The sequence below is a fragment of the Eptesicus fuscus genome, chromosome 7 (genome assembly GCF_027574615.1).
Source record: "Eptesicus fuscus isolate TK198812 chromosome 7, DD_ASM_mEF_20220401, whole genome shotgun sequence".
Classification (NCBI taxonomy): Eukaryota; Metazoa; Chordata; class Mammalia; order Chiroptera; family Vespertilionidae; genus Eptesicus; species Eptesicus fuscus.
Window position 1 is genome coordinate 40,494,361 of NC_072479.1, and position 15,838 is coordinate 40,510,198.

At 40.4% G+C, this 15,838-nt stretch overlaps 1 protein-coding gene across 1 annotated transcript in view; it reads right to left on the minus strand.

The window, feature by feature from the left end:
- RAB21 (RAB21, member RAS oncogene family) overlaps window positions 1–15,759 on the minus strand; it is a 32,916-nt gene extending 17,157 nt beyond the window's left edge. The window contains exons 1-3 of the mRNA XM_008155545.3: window positions 15,341–15,759; window positions 1,654–1,713; window positions 589–696 (exon numbers count right to left, since the gene is read on the minus strand). Of these exons, the coding sequence (XP_008153767.1) occupies window positions 589–696; window positions 1,654–1,713; window positions 15,341–15,487 (315 nt within the window). The 5' untranslated portion in view covers window positions 15,488–15,759. The remainder of the gene's footprint in view (window positions 1–588; window positions 697–1,653; window positions 1,714–15,340) is intronic.
- Between the last annotated feature and the right edge of the window lie 79 nt (window positions 15,760–15,838).

Genomic DNA, 15,838 nt, shown 5'->3' on the forward strand with positions numbered 1-15,838 from the left:
GATCAATGATTCTCTTTCATCACTGATGTTTCTATCTCTCCCTCTCCCTTCCTCTCTAAAATCAATAAAAATATTAAAAATAAACAAATAAATAAAAAGGGGTGAAAAAAATGGAGGAACTTTAAAATAAACACTTTTTAAAGTTATTATTATATCCTCCAGAACATTTAGTGAGGAGAAAGAGCTTAAATTTGATTTAGTTCTCCCTTTTCCTCTTCACAATTAGGAAGCCCATGCAGCTGTACCAAGATTTTAGTTGCCCAGTATGCATGTAATCCAAGAAATGCATGTGATTTTTCTTTAACAGGAAGAAAATAAAAAGCCCCTATATTTTCCTGAAGTTTTACTTCAGCTTCTCTTTGCTAAGGTCTAAGAAAGTCATGTAATTTTAACTATTAATAACTGGTATTCATATTGTTAACATGAATTAAATACTCCATTAAAAAATATGAGTGGTCACAATTTATATACAAACTATACCTTTAAAATCAAGACTAATCACATTAGCAAACAAAAGCATGTTACGGAAACTTGAAAAATCAGTGTTGTTCTTCTATTAAGTCATCTATTCATAAGTAAATAAAATACCTTCTGAAAAGAATCTTCATCTGTTATATCATAAACTAAAATAGCTCCATTTGAATCTCTGTAGTAAATTGGACCCAATGCATGGAATCTCTCTTGACCTGCTGTATCCTAAATAAAGAAGTAAATGCTTATTATAGCAGAAGAAAAAAATACACCTATTGCAATTACAGTAAACTTCTGACTAAAAGTTCATGACCACAAAAAGTGGGGCATGAAGTTATAGATAACCACAAAACACTGTTAAAAGAAACAAAACAGGTTACAAAAACTTTTTAAAACTCAAGTTATAATCAATACTTAATGTTTTACTGTTATACAAAGTTTCCATTTCCTTCCCAACCATCTTCCTTCCCAGTAATCTTCCCACTCCCACTAAAAAAACAGTTCAGTTGCCTCAGGGTCAGAATGACCAAGATGGCATTATAAGCCAGGAACAGGCCTGGTCCTAAATTTAGGCTTCCCACAGAGGGAAGAGACAAGGAAAGAGAGGAAGCACCAGGACCGCCTGCCAAAAGGTACCCTACTGCATCACCCTCACCCTTTTCCCCACTAGTCACTTCCTTAGAAGAGTGGAACATAGAGACAAGGGGGAAAAAGGACAAGTGGCCCTGGCCTGTGTGGCTCAGTTGGTTGAGCACAGTCCTGTACACCGAAGGGTTGCCAGTTCAATTCCTGGTCAGGGCACATGCTCAGGTAGTAGATTTGTGTGCGGCCAATTGAATGTTTCTCTCTCCCTCTCCTTCTCCCTTCCCCTCTCTCTAAAATAAAAAATTAAAAAAACAAAAACATATTTTAAAAAAAGGCTAGGTAGCTGTCCTGTCTCTAACATGGAATTACCTGAGTTAATCCTTACCCAGCTGAAAAGTTATGATAGCAATATTCATGTATATAATTATATTCAAGATATAATTATTAACCAGATTTTAGAAAAAAATATTTTAAAAAGTTTTGGCTAATCTGGAGTTAATTTAAAAGAAAATTCAAAATTTCAAATTACTATTCCTTGAGTCAACAGTTATTAGAGTACAAAGATGGCAGAGGCCTTAACTTTTAAGGTTAACTTACCCATATAGCAAGGTTTACTCTTTTCCCACCAATGTTTAACTTCTTTGTTAAGAATGATGCCTAAGAAAACAGAGATATACATTAAACAATGTTTCATATAAAATGTTTTTTAACTTAACTATAGATGAATACATCATCTCAATATGAATTTCAAGTTATCTGGGTGAAAAAATAACCACTAAATTTTTATGAATGTTTACTGAGAAAACATTTTCAATGAAGGAAGAAAATTACTTATATTCTAATCTAAGAAAAATATAGTTTTATAAGCATGTTATAAAAAACACAAAGAAAAAAAAACAGTACTTAAATACTTTTTTTTTTAGTTTTTCCCATCAAAACTTTTCTTAGGAGTATTGAATTTGATACCACCTTAACTACTCAATATATAGAGTCTAAGAGATTACTATGGTGAGTAAAACAAATGTTTACTAGTAATTTACTTAATGTATGAATACCAGTATTACTCAAAAATATTCTTGCAATTATTTTATAATTCAATTATTTCACCTATATCTAATACTTCTCCTAGATACTAACGTCACAGTAATGAAAGGAAACAGTTCCAGCCTTCAAGGAGCTTATGTCTATTGTAGGAATAAAAATGTAGAGAATTAAAATACCATGTGATCATTGTTAAAATGAAGGGTCTTGCCAAGTATATTATAAGGGGGAAGGGAGAGCCTAAGAAAGGAAATGTAAAGCCTGCCTGGAGTCCAAGACAGTTTCAGAGAAAAGGTGATGATCTCCCCTTTACTCATAGTAGGGGTTTTCCTGACAGATGAGTGAAACCACCGAAGGCTGAAACACGTAACTCCTTGCCCCGTGGCAAACTTCACATTGTATGGTCAATGCAAGATAAGACTACAAATACAGCAAACCCTCCTCCATTTTGCACCTCAATTTAATGGACTTTGGATTTAATGGACAAAATTTCCGGTCTGTATGTCACATGTGAAAATTAACACCCTATTAATTTTAAAATGCTTTTAACCAAGATTTGCTTATAATTAAATTAATAGGGTTTTTGTTGTTGTTAATTCAGTCCCCCTTCCCCTCAAACAGATTTTTGATTTCAGAGAGGAAGAGGGAGGGAGAGAGAGAAACATCAATGATGAGAGAGAATCATTGATCAGCTGCCTCCTACACGCCCCACATGGGAATCAAACGCACAACCTCCTGATTCATAGGTCAACGCTCAAACACTGAGCCACGCCAGCCGGATGTTTTCACTCTATTTTTAACAAATTTTATCGAATAGGCCATATGTTAGAAAAAACACTGTAGTAATTTTGCCAACATGAATATTACATGTCTACAACTATAGTCTACCTATTCAAATCCTAGAGTCACTACTCGTAAACAATGTTCTGCAAATGATTACCACGTGATCACACCACATCACATGTAGTAACTGGTTCTGTTGTCACATGGTGTGACTTTCTGCAGCAGTTTTAACACGTGCAGGCAGATGTTCTAACGTGCATTAAACCTCGCTCCAGCGTGTGCATTTGTTTACTCATAGTGTCTGGTGAACGCACACATTTAAATTTATCCAGTATAAATTTAAAATTACTATAATACATACAGAAAACTTCCCTGTGAAATTACACATAGTCATTAATAATACATAGTCATTTCTACTATTGCTAACATCAGCTTCAGTTATGGAATGATTACCCTCTGCCAAGTACTATGCTAAGTACCATTTTAAAAAAAAACTTTAAAATTGATTTTTAGAGAGAGGAAGGGAGAGGGAGAGAGAGAAACATCGATATGAGAGCGACATTGACATCATACAGCTGCCTCCAGCCTGCCACTATCCGGAATTGAGCTGCAACCCAGGCATGTGCCCTGACTGAAAATTAAACTGGCAATCTTTTTTTAAAAATAAATATATTTTATTGATTTTTCACAGAGCGGAAGGGAGAGGGATAGCTAGAAACATCGATGAGAGAGAGATATCGACCAGCTGCCTCCTGCACACCCCCCACTGGGGGATGTGCCCGCAACCAATGTACATGCCCTTGACCGGACTCGAACCTGGGACCTTCCAGTCCGCAGACCGACGCTCTATCCACTGAGCCAAACCAGTTTCGGCTAAACTGGCAATCTTTTGGTGCATGGGATGATGCCCAATCAACTAAGCCACACCGGCCAGGGCTGTGCTAAATACTTTTTACAAGATCATTCGTAAGGTGTTCCTTTATACAAGTTAGGGAACCCCAATCCTATATAATAAAAGGCTAATATGCAAATCGACTGAATGGCAGAACAACCGGTCGCTATGATGCGTACTGACCACTGGGGGGGCAGACGCTCAATGCAGGAGCTGTCCTCTGGTGGCCAGTGTGCTCCCACAGGGGGAGCGCTGCTCAGCCAGAAGCCGGGCTCATGGCTGGTGAGCGCAGCGGTGGTGGGAGGGAGCCTCTCCTGCCTCTGCGGCAGCATTAAGGATGTCCGACTGCCGGACATAAAATAGAAAAAGCCCCTATATTTTCCTGAAGTTTTACTTCAGCTTCCCTTTGCTAAGGTCTAAGAAAGTCATGTAATTTTAACTATTAATAACTGGTATTCATATTGTTAACATGAATTAAATACTCCATTAAAAATATGAGTGGTCACAATTTATATACAAACTATACCTTTAAAATCAAGACTAATCATATTAGTAAACAAATGTGCACAATTTGTGCACAAATTTTGTGCACCGGGACTCTAATCTACATATAAAAATCTCAAAGCCTTATCTTTGTATCCAAGGACCTCGTGTCTACATCTGTCTTCCCAAGATAGCTTACAGTATTTCTTTACTTACTCTTCAACTTATCTGGGCTGTATATAGTCCCTCCAATTCTGTTTTTTTCACTAAATACCCCCTCTAACTTGGGCCTATTGTTTATTCTCTATCTGAATCATATATATCCAACTTCTGTTCTGACCTATACTCTTCTTCCTTATATTCTTAGGTTTTCTCATACCACCCATAAAACCTACAATGAGTCTCTCTATCCTGAAGAATTTTATGAACCCCAAACTTGTAATATACAGCATATACTACCTTATATTGTAAGTTATCTTTTCATAGGTGTAAGTCTTGTGTTAACAAAATCACATATTTTTATTAATTTAACACTTTTGCAGAGCTTACAATAAAATGGGCAGTGTTCTAAGAACTTTGAATAGTAACTCATTTAATTCTCATAGCACCTTGTGAATTATATATAATTACTAGAGGCCTGATGCACGAAATTCGTGCAAAAGTAGGCCTTCCTTCCCTCAGCTGCCGGCACCGGCTTCCCTCCAGCACCCGGGACCTGGGCTTCCCTCTGGCCGCCAGCAGGCACCTGGGACCCGGGCTTCCCTCGCAGCCCTGGCTTCATTCAGAAGGTCGTCAGGAAAGATGTCTGGTCTAATTAGCATATTATGCTATTATTACTATAGATTATCCAAAAATTATATATGTAAAAACTGAGATACAAAAAGGATAAGTATCTTGCCCAAGTCACACAGTAAGTGATAGAGTAAGATTTGAAATCCAGGTAGTCTGGCTCCAAAAAGAACTTATAGCTTCTATGCTCTGGTACCTCCCAGATGAGATCTGGGCTAACACTTCTTCTCCAGTGATAGGGGCAGGCAAAGTAGTAGCAACACCCACACAGATGAAAATCCGCATATAATTGTAGACTTCCCAAAAAACTTAACTACTTAGCCTACTATTAACAGGAAGAAGACTTAACGGTAACATAAACAATTGGTTAACACATATTTTGTATGCTATATGTATTATATACTGCATTGTTATAAAAAATAAGCTAGAGGAAAGAAAATGTTATTAAGAAAAATCATGAAAAAATAAATTTAAGCACTGTACATATTAATTGAAAAAATCCACATATAAGTGGACCCGTAAAATTCAAATCCATGTTGTTTAAGGGTCAACTGTATTGTTATTATAGATAAACATATATACAAAGTGCCTGGATAAATCAATGGAGGTACCAGTATCCTATCTAATAAAAGAGTAATGTGCAAATTAACCATCACTCCACGACAAAATGACGGCCCCCATAGCCACAAGATGGCGGCACCCAGTCCCCTCAGCCCCGCTGCTGGAGTGTCTGGGCCTGTCCGCCAGAGGGGGCAGATCCAGCCTTCCCACCCTGCCGGTGCTGCAGCGGTTGGGCCCGTCAGCCCCGTGGGGGTTCGCGCGGACCAAGTGGCAGGCAGACAGAGCCAGGACAGGCTTGCGGGACCCAAGCGACAGGCTGGATCTGCCTCCGGAGGGGGCAGATCCAGCCTTCCCGCTCCGCTGGTGCTGGAGCGGTTGGGCCCGTCAGCCCATCAAGGGTTCTCACGGACCAATGGGCGAAGCTGGATCTGCCCCTAGACACGGCAGACAGAGCCCAGACAGCAGGGCTTGGGGGCTTCCTTAGCGCAGAGGCAGCGGGAACACCCCCAGGCCCAGCAGACAGAGCCAGGACAACAGGGCATAGGGGCTTCCTTAGTGTGTCAGTGTCGGCGAAGCCCCCAGGCCTGGCAGACAGAGCACACTGCAGGGCATTGGGGCTTCCTTCGCATGGTGGCGGCAGGCAGAGAGCAGACAGCAGGGCATGGGGGCTTCATCTCCATGGCTGCAGTGAAACCCCTAGGCCCCGCAGAGAGCAGAGAACCACAGGAGTAGGCCTGAGCCATCAGTAGGACATCCCCTGAGAGCTCCTGGATTATAGAGGGTGCAGGTTGAGCTGAGGGACCCCCATGCACGAATTTCGTGCACCGGGCCTCTAGTCTATATTAAAAAGGCCAGTGGCTATAACGCCGTAACGCCCATTATGGGCAGTGTGGCGAGAGTCAGTCTGGGTCCCGCTGGCGCAGCAGGTCTGGGTCTTGCACGATTTCGCGCACTGGGCCTCTAGTAACTCTATAATAGAGATGTGTTCCTAAAAGCTTCCTTATAAACCAATTATTTTAACTCAAATATCTGATGCACTAGTAAAGCACATTACCAAAGGGTCCACCACTAAAGCTTTTTTTTCACCTTCATAGTGAAAAATATAAGTCCCACTCTATAGAAAAATTCCTTCTGTAATATAAATCATCTCATTTTACCGACATCCTAAGTTTTTAATATTCTGTATTTTCTTAAAGAGCAAACATCTAGTTTTAAAAACATACAATTATATATTTGAGAATAAAGTTGAAAAGACTTTATGTAACAGTAAGATAGCAGCAAACAATCAAAAGCTGAAATTTGTCTTACCCTTTTTAACCACCTCTATGAGGCACACACTTAATTTGTCTAGCCTACTGATACCACTTATGGTTACAATACTCTGGGCAGTGGTTCTTAATTCTGTTACATGTCAGTGAGAGTTAGAGGGGGAGTGTTCATGGACTTCTTCGAGAATCTGACGAAAGCTATGAATCCACTCACTCCCAAGAAAACTGCTCATATGCACATACCAAAAGCAATTTCCACATACTTGCCAAGCTCTGTGTTTGGACTTTTTCATTTAATCTTTGTAACAACCCTGTAAAGTAGGTAATTATCCCTATTTTACAGTTGTGAACTTAAGATTTAAATAATACAATGACATCAAAGGTGAGATAATTGAGTCAGGTGCTACAGTGGATGAAAGCCTGTCTGACTCCTCGTTGCTTTTTCTATTGCTCAACGCTGCCTATTCTAGAACATACACACATTCTTAACCTGGCACTCCTCTACTTAGACACTAAATATTTCTGGATGCCAATTCATCTCCCAAAATATTCTCAGGGTAGGCACAAGGTAATGAGGATCAAAGTAACAGTACATTTCCCATCTTACTCCTTCAAACCCTGAGTTACAGCACCACTACTTCTCATTCCAATGGCTTCATCTTCCAAACCACAGGGATATTAACAAAATTATCAATCTTATTAGTTCAAGACTGGCCTCTGTCATCTGCACCCGAGGCTGGCTTATTTTGCACATCTTATCAGAAATCTTGGTGGATAATTTTTTAAAATCTCTACTTAAAAAATCAAAATAGAATTACAGGAGAGAAATAATAGGAACAAATTATATCTCCCAAATGAAAGTCTTTTAGTAACTTATTTTTTGTTTTTTGTTGTTGTTAGCCAGATCACTTGCTGTGCTTGCTAACCACTGACAAAGCAAAATACCTAAATTAGCATAGAAACTGAATTGTGGACGAATAGTTTCCTGACTTTATCTGATATCTTTTAAGTTCAGCCAATTTTCATGTGTGTGTGTGTGTAATTGAATGGTAATGTTATTTTTGCTATATTCACTAACACTGTTTCAAGCTAAAGTATCTATCACCATGTTCAGACTTAAGAAAGGATTCAGGCAGATAATTTATAAAATTAGTCCTTTGTAGCAAGGCAATAAAAATGAGCTATCAAAAAAAAAAAAAAAAATGAAAAAAATAAAGAAAAAAAAATATAAAAAGAAAAACAAAAAACAAAAAACAAAAAAAACAAACAAAAAAAAAAATGAGCTATCAGAAAACTAAGCTAGATTGCTACAAGGGCAATCATATTATAGTATTAAAATGTAAAAAATTAATGTTATATACCTTAAATTTACACAATGTTATACGTCAAATACATTTCAATTTTTTAGAAAACTAAGCTGGGTGCTTGAATACCTCAACATTTCTTGTTCTTAGCTTCTAAAAAGAGGGACTATAATCAGTTTAGAGTCCTAGTAAATACCTTGCAAAGAAGACTCAAAAAGTCACTTCTAAGAAGTAGCTTAAAACACAAAGCAGAAAATGGCAGTCAGATATAGAATACTTCTATATCAGAAATTCAAAGCCACAATTCAGAAAAACCCATTTGTTAGAAAAAGACCTCAACTACTGTATTTTATAAAAATGTTATAGATGACCTGGCTGAATCAACAGTGATGTGGCTTCCAGAACTATATGAAAGATATTTCAGATATTCAAACATTAATCTTACAAACAAGGAAACCAAGATTCCTACACCAGAGACTATGATGCCAAGTACAAAACCAACTACGAGAACCTGAATGCCAAGTGTTGCTAAAGAAGTTAAAGGGAGGGGGGAAAAGTAGACTTAGCTTTAAAAAAATGGTACACATTATTCTTGTGGGACCTTGGAAATCTAATTCAAATCTTACGTTTCCTCATTTGCCAAACTGTCAGGATACCATCTGCCCAGCCAAACTTACAGCAAGCACTGTTTTGCTAATCAAATAACAGGCACCTACCCTACACTTCAGGAGGCAGATAGGTGGAATTCAGTTAGTATTCTAAAAAGGAAAATGACAGAAGGCATTTAAATTAGAGTTTGTAATTTTTAAATACCTTCAATAGGAAAAAAAGAAGGCACGTCTAAAGAAAAGAAAGCGATTACCCTAGAGCACAGACACAGAGACATATCAAAGACAAGAGATGGTTATAATCAAAACTAGAGGCCCAGCGAGCGCTATCTATCGTGTGAGACCCAGACCTGCCCTGCCGGCAGGACCCAGACTGACTTCGGGACCCAAAGTCAAGTCCCCGCCCACCCGCACAAGCCTTGCCAGGCACGCAGCCTCCTGGTGACGTCTTTGGTCATTCCACCGTTACGGCATCATGACCACAGGCCTTTTATATATACAGATATACAGCACAACATTTAAGAATACATAAAGGCAAGCCCTCGCAGGTGTGGCTCAGTTGGTTGAGCATTGTCCCATCACAGGTTCAATTCCAGGTTAGGGCACATGCCCAGGTTGCCTGCTGGACCACCAGTAGGGGGCGTGCAGGAGGCAGTTGATAGATGTTTCTTATTAATATTTCTCTCCTTCTCCCCCTTTCTCTCAAATCAATAAAAACAGGTGCTCACCCATGCCTTTCCCTTCCCTCTCCATTTCCCTTTCCCACACCCCCCCATCAAATCAAATCAATAAAAACATTTAAAAAATAAAAACATTTTAAAAAATAAAGTATAAAAATTTTATATAAAAAAAGAATACGTAGTCAAGAAAGCTAACTAACAGTTAAAGTATCTTACTCATCTTACATTCCCCAGCTAGCACAATGTTTGATATATAACAGGTATTAAATAAACAATTCTTGAATTTAATTGCTTAGGTTCAGGAGTATTGCTTTGAGTAAATTCCAGAGAAAAGGCAGTAACTCCCTCACTCCAATTGTCTTTCCTGCCCCTGCCAATTTTATCAAAGCCCCAAATCAGCAGGGAAGTCCCATCAGAGAGCTTGGGGACTCTATAGAACAGGGGTGGGAAATGTCTGGCCCGAAAAATCATTTGTCCTGGCCATGCCAAGGCATTAGGGGTGAGTTAAATGTTTGACCAAATACAGCAGGCTAATTTTTAAGTTGATAATTTTGTAAGGCCTGTGAATGATGTTATAACTATCCAAATAGCCCTTGGCAGAAAAAAGGTTCCCCACCCCTGCTATATAAGATTACCATTCCTGGGCCAGGTAAAGGATTTTGGGTTCTCAGAGAGCTCACCTACAAGATTACTTCACAATTATCAGTAACTTAGGAGAAGCTGTGCAAAAGGCAGCAGTACTAAAGCACTAAAGCACAGCAAATATCACAATTTTCAAAAAGGAAGTGAATTTCCAGAAATGTCAACTCCAACAGAAAAGTCAATTCCAGCCAAAACTCGATAATGAATATATTTTTTCTATATTTTTAAAAATTGTTTATAACGTAATAAACAACTTTAAAATGTAGTTATCCCTCAGAGATAGCATGGGTTCTCAAAATAATTTATGCCAAATACCATTATCTTTTTGAAATGGAAGAAACCAACACACATTAAGCACCACCTATTTATTCAACAGCAAACATTTATTAAACAAACATGTGCCAGGCACTGTGGTAGGAGCTTTACATATGATGGCTCTCTATTTAATCCACATAAAAATCCTATGTGTGAGATTCTCTCATTTCATAAAAAAAGAGCCAGCTTACAAAGTTTAGAATAACCAAGATCATGATGGCTATAAGTAGAAGCCAAAATTCAAACCAAAGTCCCTTTTTATCACAACGTATGGCCTAATGCAGAAGCACAGTGTATCTTGTCTTCTGCAAGAATTTGACAAAGCATCTTGTGATCCCCTGGGGCAAGACTAATGTAGCTAGGGCAAAAAAGCTAGGAGATCTATAAGGCTTGGAATAACCATTTTTTTTCTAAAGGCTTTATATCCAGTAGGTAGTAGCCCAAGTCTTAAGTTGTTTTTTGCTTCCATTATCATTAATATGTACAACACTCTATTATTAAGTATTTCTCACTCAAGGGGAAAAAAGACTATGGGTCATGCATAGCCTAAGAAAGCCCCACCCTAAGATTCCGAAAGTCTAAAGAAAACTACACCTTTAGTCACACATCACTGGACTACAGTGAGACCTGCTGCAGAGCTCTGTACTTGGCCCTCTCTCCCCACTTTTGAAGTCTTTATTAATGACCTGGCCAGAAATTAAAGAAAAATCTTTGGGTGTCAAAGTTAAAATGAGTAGCTAATCCAGACAATAGGGACCATGCCTTATTCTTCTTTACATGCCCAGGTCTCAACCAACTGCCTGACCCCAAAATCAATGTTTTTTGGACTATAGAATAAAAATTTAAAAGGACATAAGATGTTTTAACCACTGACGCAAATCTATCAAAGTCAAATTTAATGGGTCAAATACATTAGGGACAAAAAGCAACTACAAAATCCAAGAAAAAATAATTTAAGGGATGTACTAGTAACACTCTTTTTTAAGCAAATAAGACTAAGATAGCAAGCCCAATATTAACTGGTGTGACAAAAAGAATCTTTTCTACTTCAGTATTAGAAAAGGATTCTCAGCAGGGGAGGTGATAGCCTGCACTATTCTGCTCAGTTTAAACCACCCCTGCAATCATTCCTGCAGCTCAAGGCATCACATTTTAAAGAAAAGAGGACAGCCCAGCCAGCATGGTTCAGTGGTTGAGCATCAACCTATGAACCAGGAGGTCATGGTTTGATTCCTGGTCAAGGCACATGCCCGGGTTGCAGGCTTGATCCCCAGTGTGGGGTGTGCAGGAAGCAGCCAATAATGATTCCCTCTCTCTCATTTTTGATGTTTCTAACTCTCTCTCTCTCCCCACCCCTTCCTCTCTGAAGTCAAATAAATAGTGAGAGTCTAGAAAAGATGTCAAAATAGTGAAATGAGGAGCATTTGAGATCTTGCTCCCTGGTATATGTTGCCAGTTTGACTAAAATAAACTCATTAAAATTCTCCAAAAAACAAACAAAAAATAGTGAAATGATTTAGAATATCATAGGAAATCCAGTTAAAGGAACCAGAGCTGTTTATCCAAAAGATGACAAGACTCAAGATGTGATAGCTATCTTTAAATATCAAAAGGGATGCCCTGTGCAACCAAGATGCAGTAGCAGAACTAGGACTGGAAACTACAGGAAAACAGATTTTGGCTTTACACACAGAAAAACTTATTGGAAATTAGACCTATCGAAATATGAAACAGGTCACCTCAGGGCATACTTTTACATTTTCTATGTCAGTTTATCACTCCTCCAAGACAAAAGTAGACAATCACTTGACTGAAATATTAAACAAGAGACTGAAACAGAGAACCATAAACTATCTTGATTCCTCAGTCCTATAATTCTTTGAAATATGAATGCATGAGAGTGTACTTTGCAAAACGAAGTATTTTACAAAGATAGGTAGTAAGTCGTTTTGTTTACAAGAAAAAAAGGGAAACTTCCTATCATATCTACTGATGCATGGTCTCTCCATTAGGAAATTAAAAGCTTACAAGGATGTGTTTTATGGATCACACTGAAGTTAAATTTCTCTGAAAAACATTATTAGAATCAGATGAGATGAATTGATATCTAAGAGAAAGAGATTAGATATAATTCTGTTTCTATACATTGGAATACAACAAAATCCTCAATTCAATAATATAATCCAGATATTTTTATGATGAGTTATATAAACATCAAAATCAGGACTGCTATGCTTTGATACTGGAGATCTACCATAATTTCATCCTCTCCTGTGTAGATTGCACAGGACACTGTGTAGATTCCCGGGATTTGGTATGGAGAATGTGCCTAGACATGGGCAGGGGCTCTTCCTGAAGTTGAGTTGGATGTGAGTGGACCTCCTATGGACAGTCTCCAGCAGTGGTTTTTCTCAGATATTTAAAAATCTCTAGCCTTTTAGCTTTGATGGTGTTTTTTGAATGTATAAGGAAAGTGTAAGTTTTAGGTGGAAGGGCTAAATTATGTTTTTTAAAATATTTTTTTTATTTCAGAGAGGAAGGGAGAGGGAGAGATAGAAACATCAATGAGAGAGAGAGAATCATTGATCGGCTGCCTCCTGCATGCCCCCTACTGGGGATTGAGCCCACAACCCGGGCATGTGTCCTTGACTGGAATCGAACCTGGGACCCTCCTCCAGTCCCCAGGCCGACGCTCTATCCACTGAGCCGAAACAGCTAGGGCATCTTTTTTTTTTTTTTTTTTTTTTTAATTGAGAGCTAAGCCGGCAGGAGGTCCTGGTTTGATTCCCTGTCAAGGCACATGCCTCGGTTGTGGGCTCGGTTCTCACTGTGGGGCATGCTGGATGCAACCAGTCAATGATTCTCTTTCATTATTGATGTTTCTATCTCTCCCTCTCCCTTCTTCTCCAAAATCAATAAAAATATATTAAAAAATAATAAAAATTGAGAGCTCCATTGCAATGGTTTTCTCTTTTCTCTTAGATCGTGTGAGACCCAGCATAAAGGAAACCACTAAAGGGGTGGTTTACCAATATCCAGAGGCAGTATGACTTAATTGCTCAAAATCTGAAATCAGACCTGGGTTCAAATTTCAGCTTGGGCAGCATGACTTGTGGCAATGTAATGACTAGCAAATTACTCAACTTAACCAAGCCTGTTTCCTCACCTGTAAAATGGGGCTAACAAAACTATCCACCTCATCCCTAGCCGATTTGGGTCAGTGGATAGAGTGTCAGCCTGTGGACTGAAAGGTCCTGGGTTCAATTCCAGTCAAGGGGACAGGACCAGGTTGTGGGCTCAATCCCCAGAAGGGGGCTTGCAGGAGGCAGCCCATCAATGATTCTCTCTCATCATTGATGTTTCTATCTCTCTTTCCCTCTCCTTTCCTCTCTGAAATCATTAAAAATATATTTTAAAAAACAAAACAACTATCCAGCTCATAGGCCTGATGAAAAAAACACACCAAACCTTAATATTAGCTATTGCTATTTTACCTAAATGATTTTCTAAACTTCCAAATGACCACAGACATGTATTTACCCTACAAATCTCACTAGTAGCACTCAAAAATAACAATCCATTATTAAAATTACGTAAGTCGTCTTGTACAAGGATGCAAGAAAAAAGGAGTTTCCTGACATTAACTTTTTCAGATATTATGCTTTACACAGGAATAAAAATAGAACTGGAATTAGAACTGGAACATCTTTGTAAATTCTAGACTCGGTACTTTAATAATAGAATCAAGCATCAAATGTCACAACAATAAGAACATTGTGAATTCTATTAATAGTGTCTATGTTCTTCCACACTCCACAATCATTAATTAAGATCTATTGTGCAATCTGGGGCAGTAAAAATGATGAAGAACTTACACTTAGACCAGGTCCTAATCGCTTTGAGGTGTATCTGTCCTGACAACCCTAGGAATTAGATAGATACCAAATTATGGCCCCTTTAAAAGATGAAGAAACTTAGGCCAAGATAGATGAACTAACTTGCCCAAGATCACACAACTAGTTAAATGGATGGAGGCTCAAAAGTTCACTAGCGTGTATTGTCTCTGACTACACCGATCAAGTCAGATTAGTTGGATTTTTTTTTTTTTCTTCTAACACGTGCAGCCCGATTTCTTTGGGAGAGAGGGAGACAGACTACAACTGCCTCCAAGGACTGGTTTCCCTCCCAATCACTGATTACATTCTAACACTTTTCCGAGGAACCACAATGTAACGACAGAAGAAAGCCGGCTCACCTATCAGAAACAAAGAAAATAAACAGTATTCACATGCCGTTTTCCGTGTGAATGTGGGTCGACCTCGCGGAAGACGACGGACCCACCAGTCAGAACCACGCAGGCAGTCATGGAACTGCGTAACCCACACCGGCAAGCGGTCATTTCAAAATCCCTCCAGAGGTGAAGGTTTTGCCCATCAGCATAGGACAAAAAAATTGAACTTGCATCAACACTTAGTCATCCGTAAGCGCTGAAGTTACAAGTCACCTAATTCGCAAAATCAAACCCCGCAGCGAAATTCCTCCTTCCGAAAGAAACAAACAACGAAAAAGGCGGGGGTGACATGTGGTGGCCGCAAAAGTGAAGGCACCTAGGGCCCAAGCGGAAGTAAAACGAAGGGGGAAAACTAGCCCAAGGATGGGGACTCCAGGACCTGCGCAGCCGGGTCACTGGGGACTTTTCGGGGCCCTTCCCCGCCCCTCCCAACAGTCTGTCTTTCCGTCTACCGGCTGCCAGGACCCCGAGCGTCCCCAGGGCGAGTTCGCAAGGGCCATCCCAAGGCGGGGGTGACAGGCCTGAGATTTGTGAGCCCCGAACCAGGAGACCGTGGCGGCCGAGTCCTCGCGGCGCCGGCGGGGAAGGGGCCCCCCGGCGCCACCTCCCGCTCCCTGGGGCCCGCACCTGCAAAGTGGTGATGTGCTTGTCGTTGAACTTGTTCTCGCAGTAGCGCAGCACCAGCGACGTCTTCCCCACGCAGCCTTCCCCCAGCAGCACCACCTTGAACGAGTAGGCTCGGCCCGCCGCCGCCCCGCCGCCGGCCGCAGCCATCCCGTCGCTCCCCGGCCACCCGAACCCTAGAGCAGCGCCGATCCCTGCACGGCCGCCGCGGCGCCCTCACAGCCACGGGCGCAGGCCGCTCCGCACCGGCCCGCCAACCCCGGGCGCCGTCTCCTAGCTCGTCTCCTGGGGCGAGGCCTGGAGGGGCCGAGGGCAAGTCCGAGAATGAAGGGCCCCAGCCACCACGTCAGGCAACCAGGCGAAAGGAGAAGAGCACTCCCTCTCCGCCTCCCTCTAATGGCGTCTCCTTCCTCCTACGTCACACTCCGGGTCACGTGACCGCGCGGCCGCGGGCGGCGCTAGAACTCGGCCCAGGAGGACGCGCCCGGAGGTGGGCGGGGC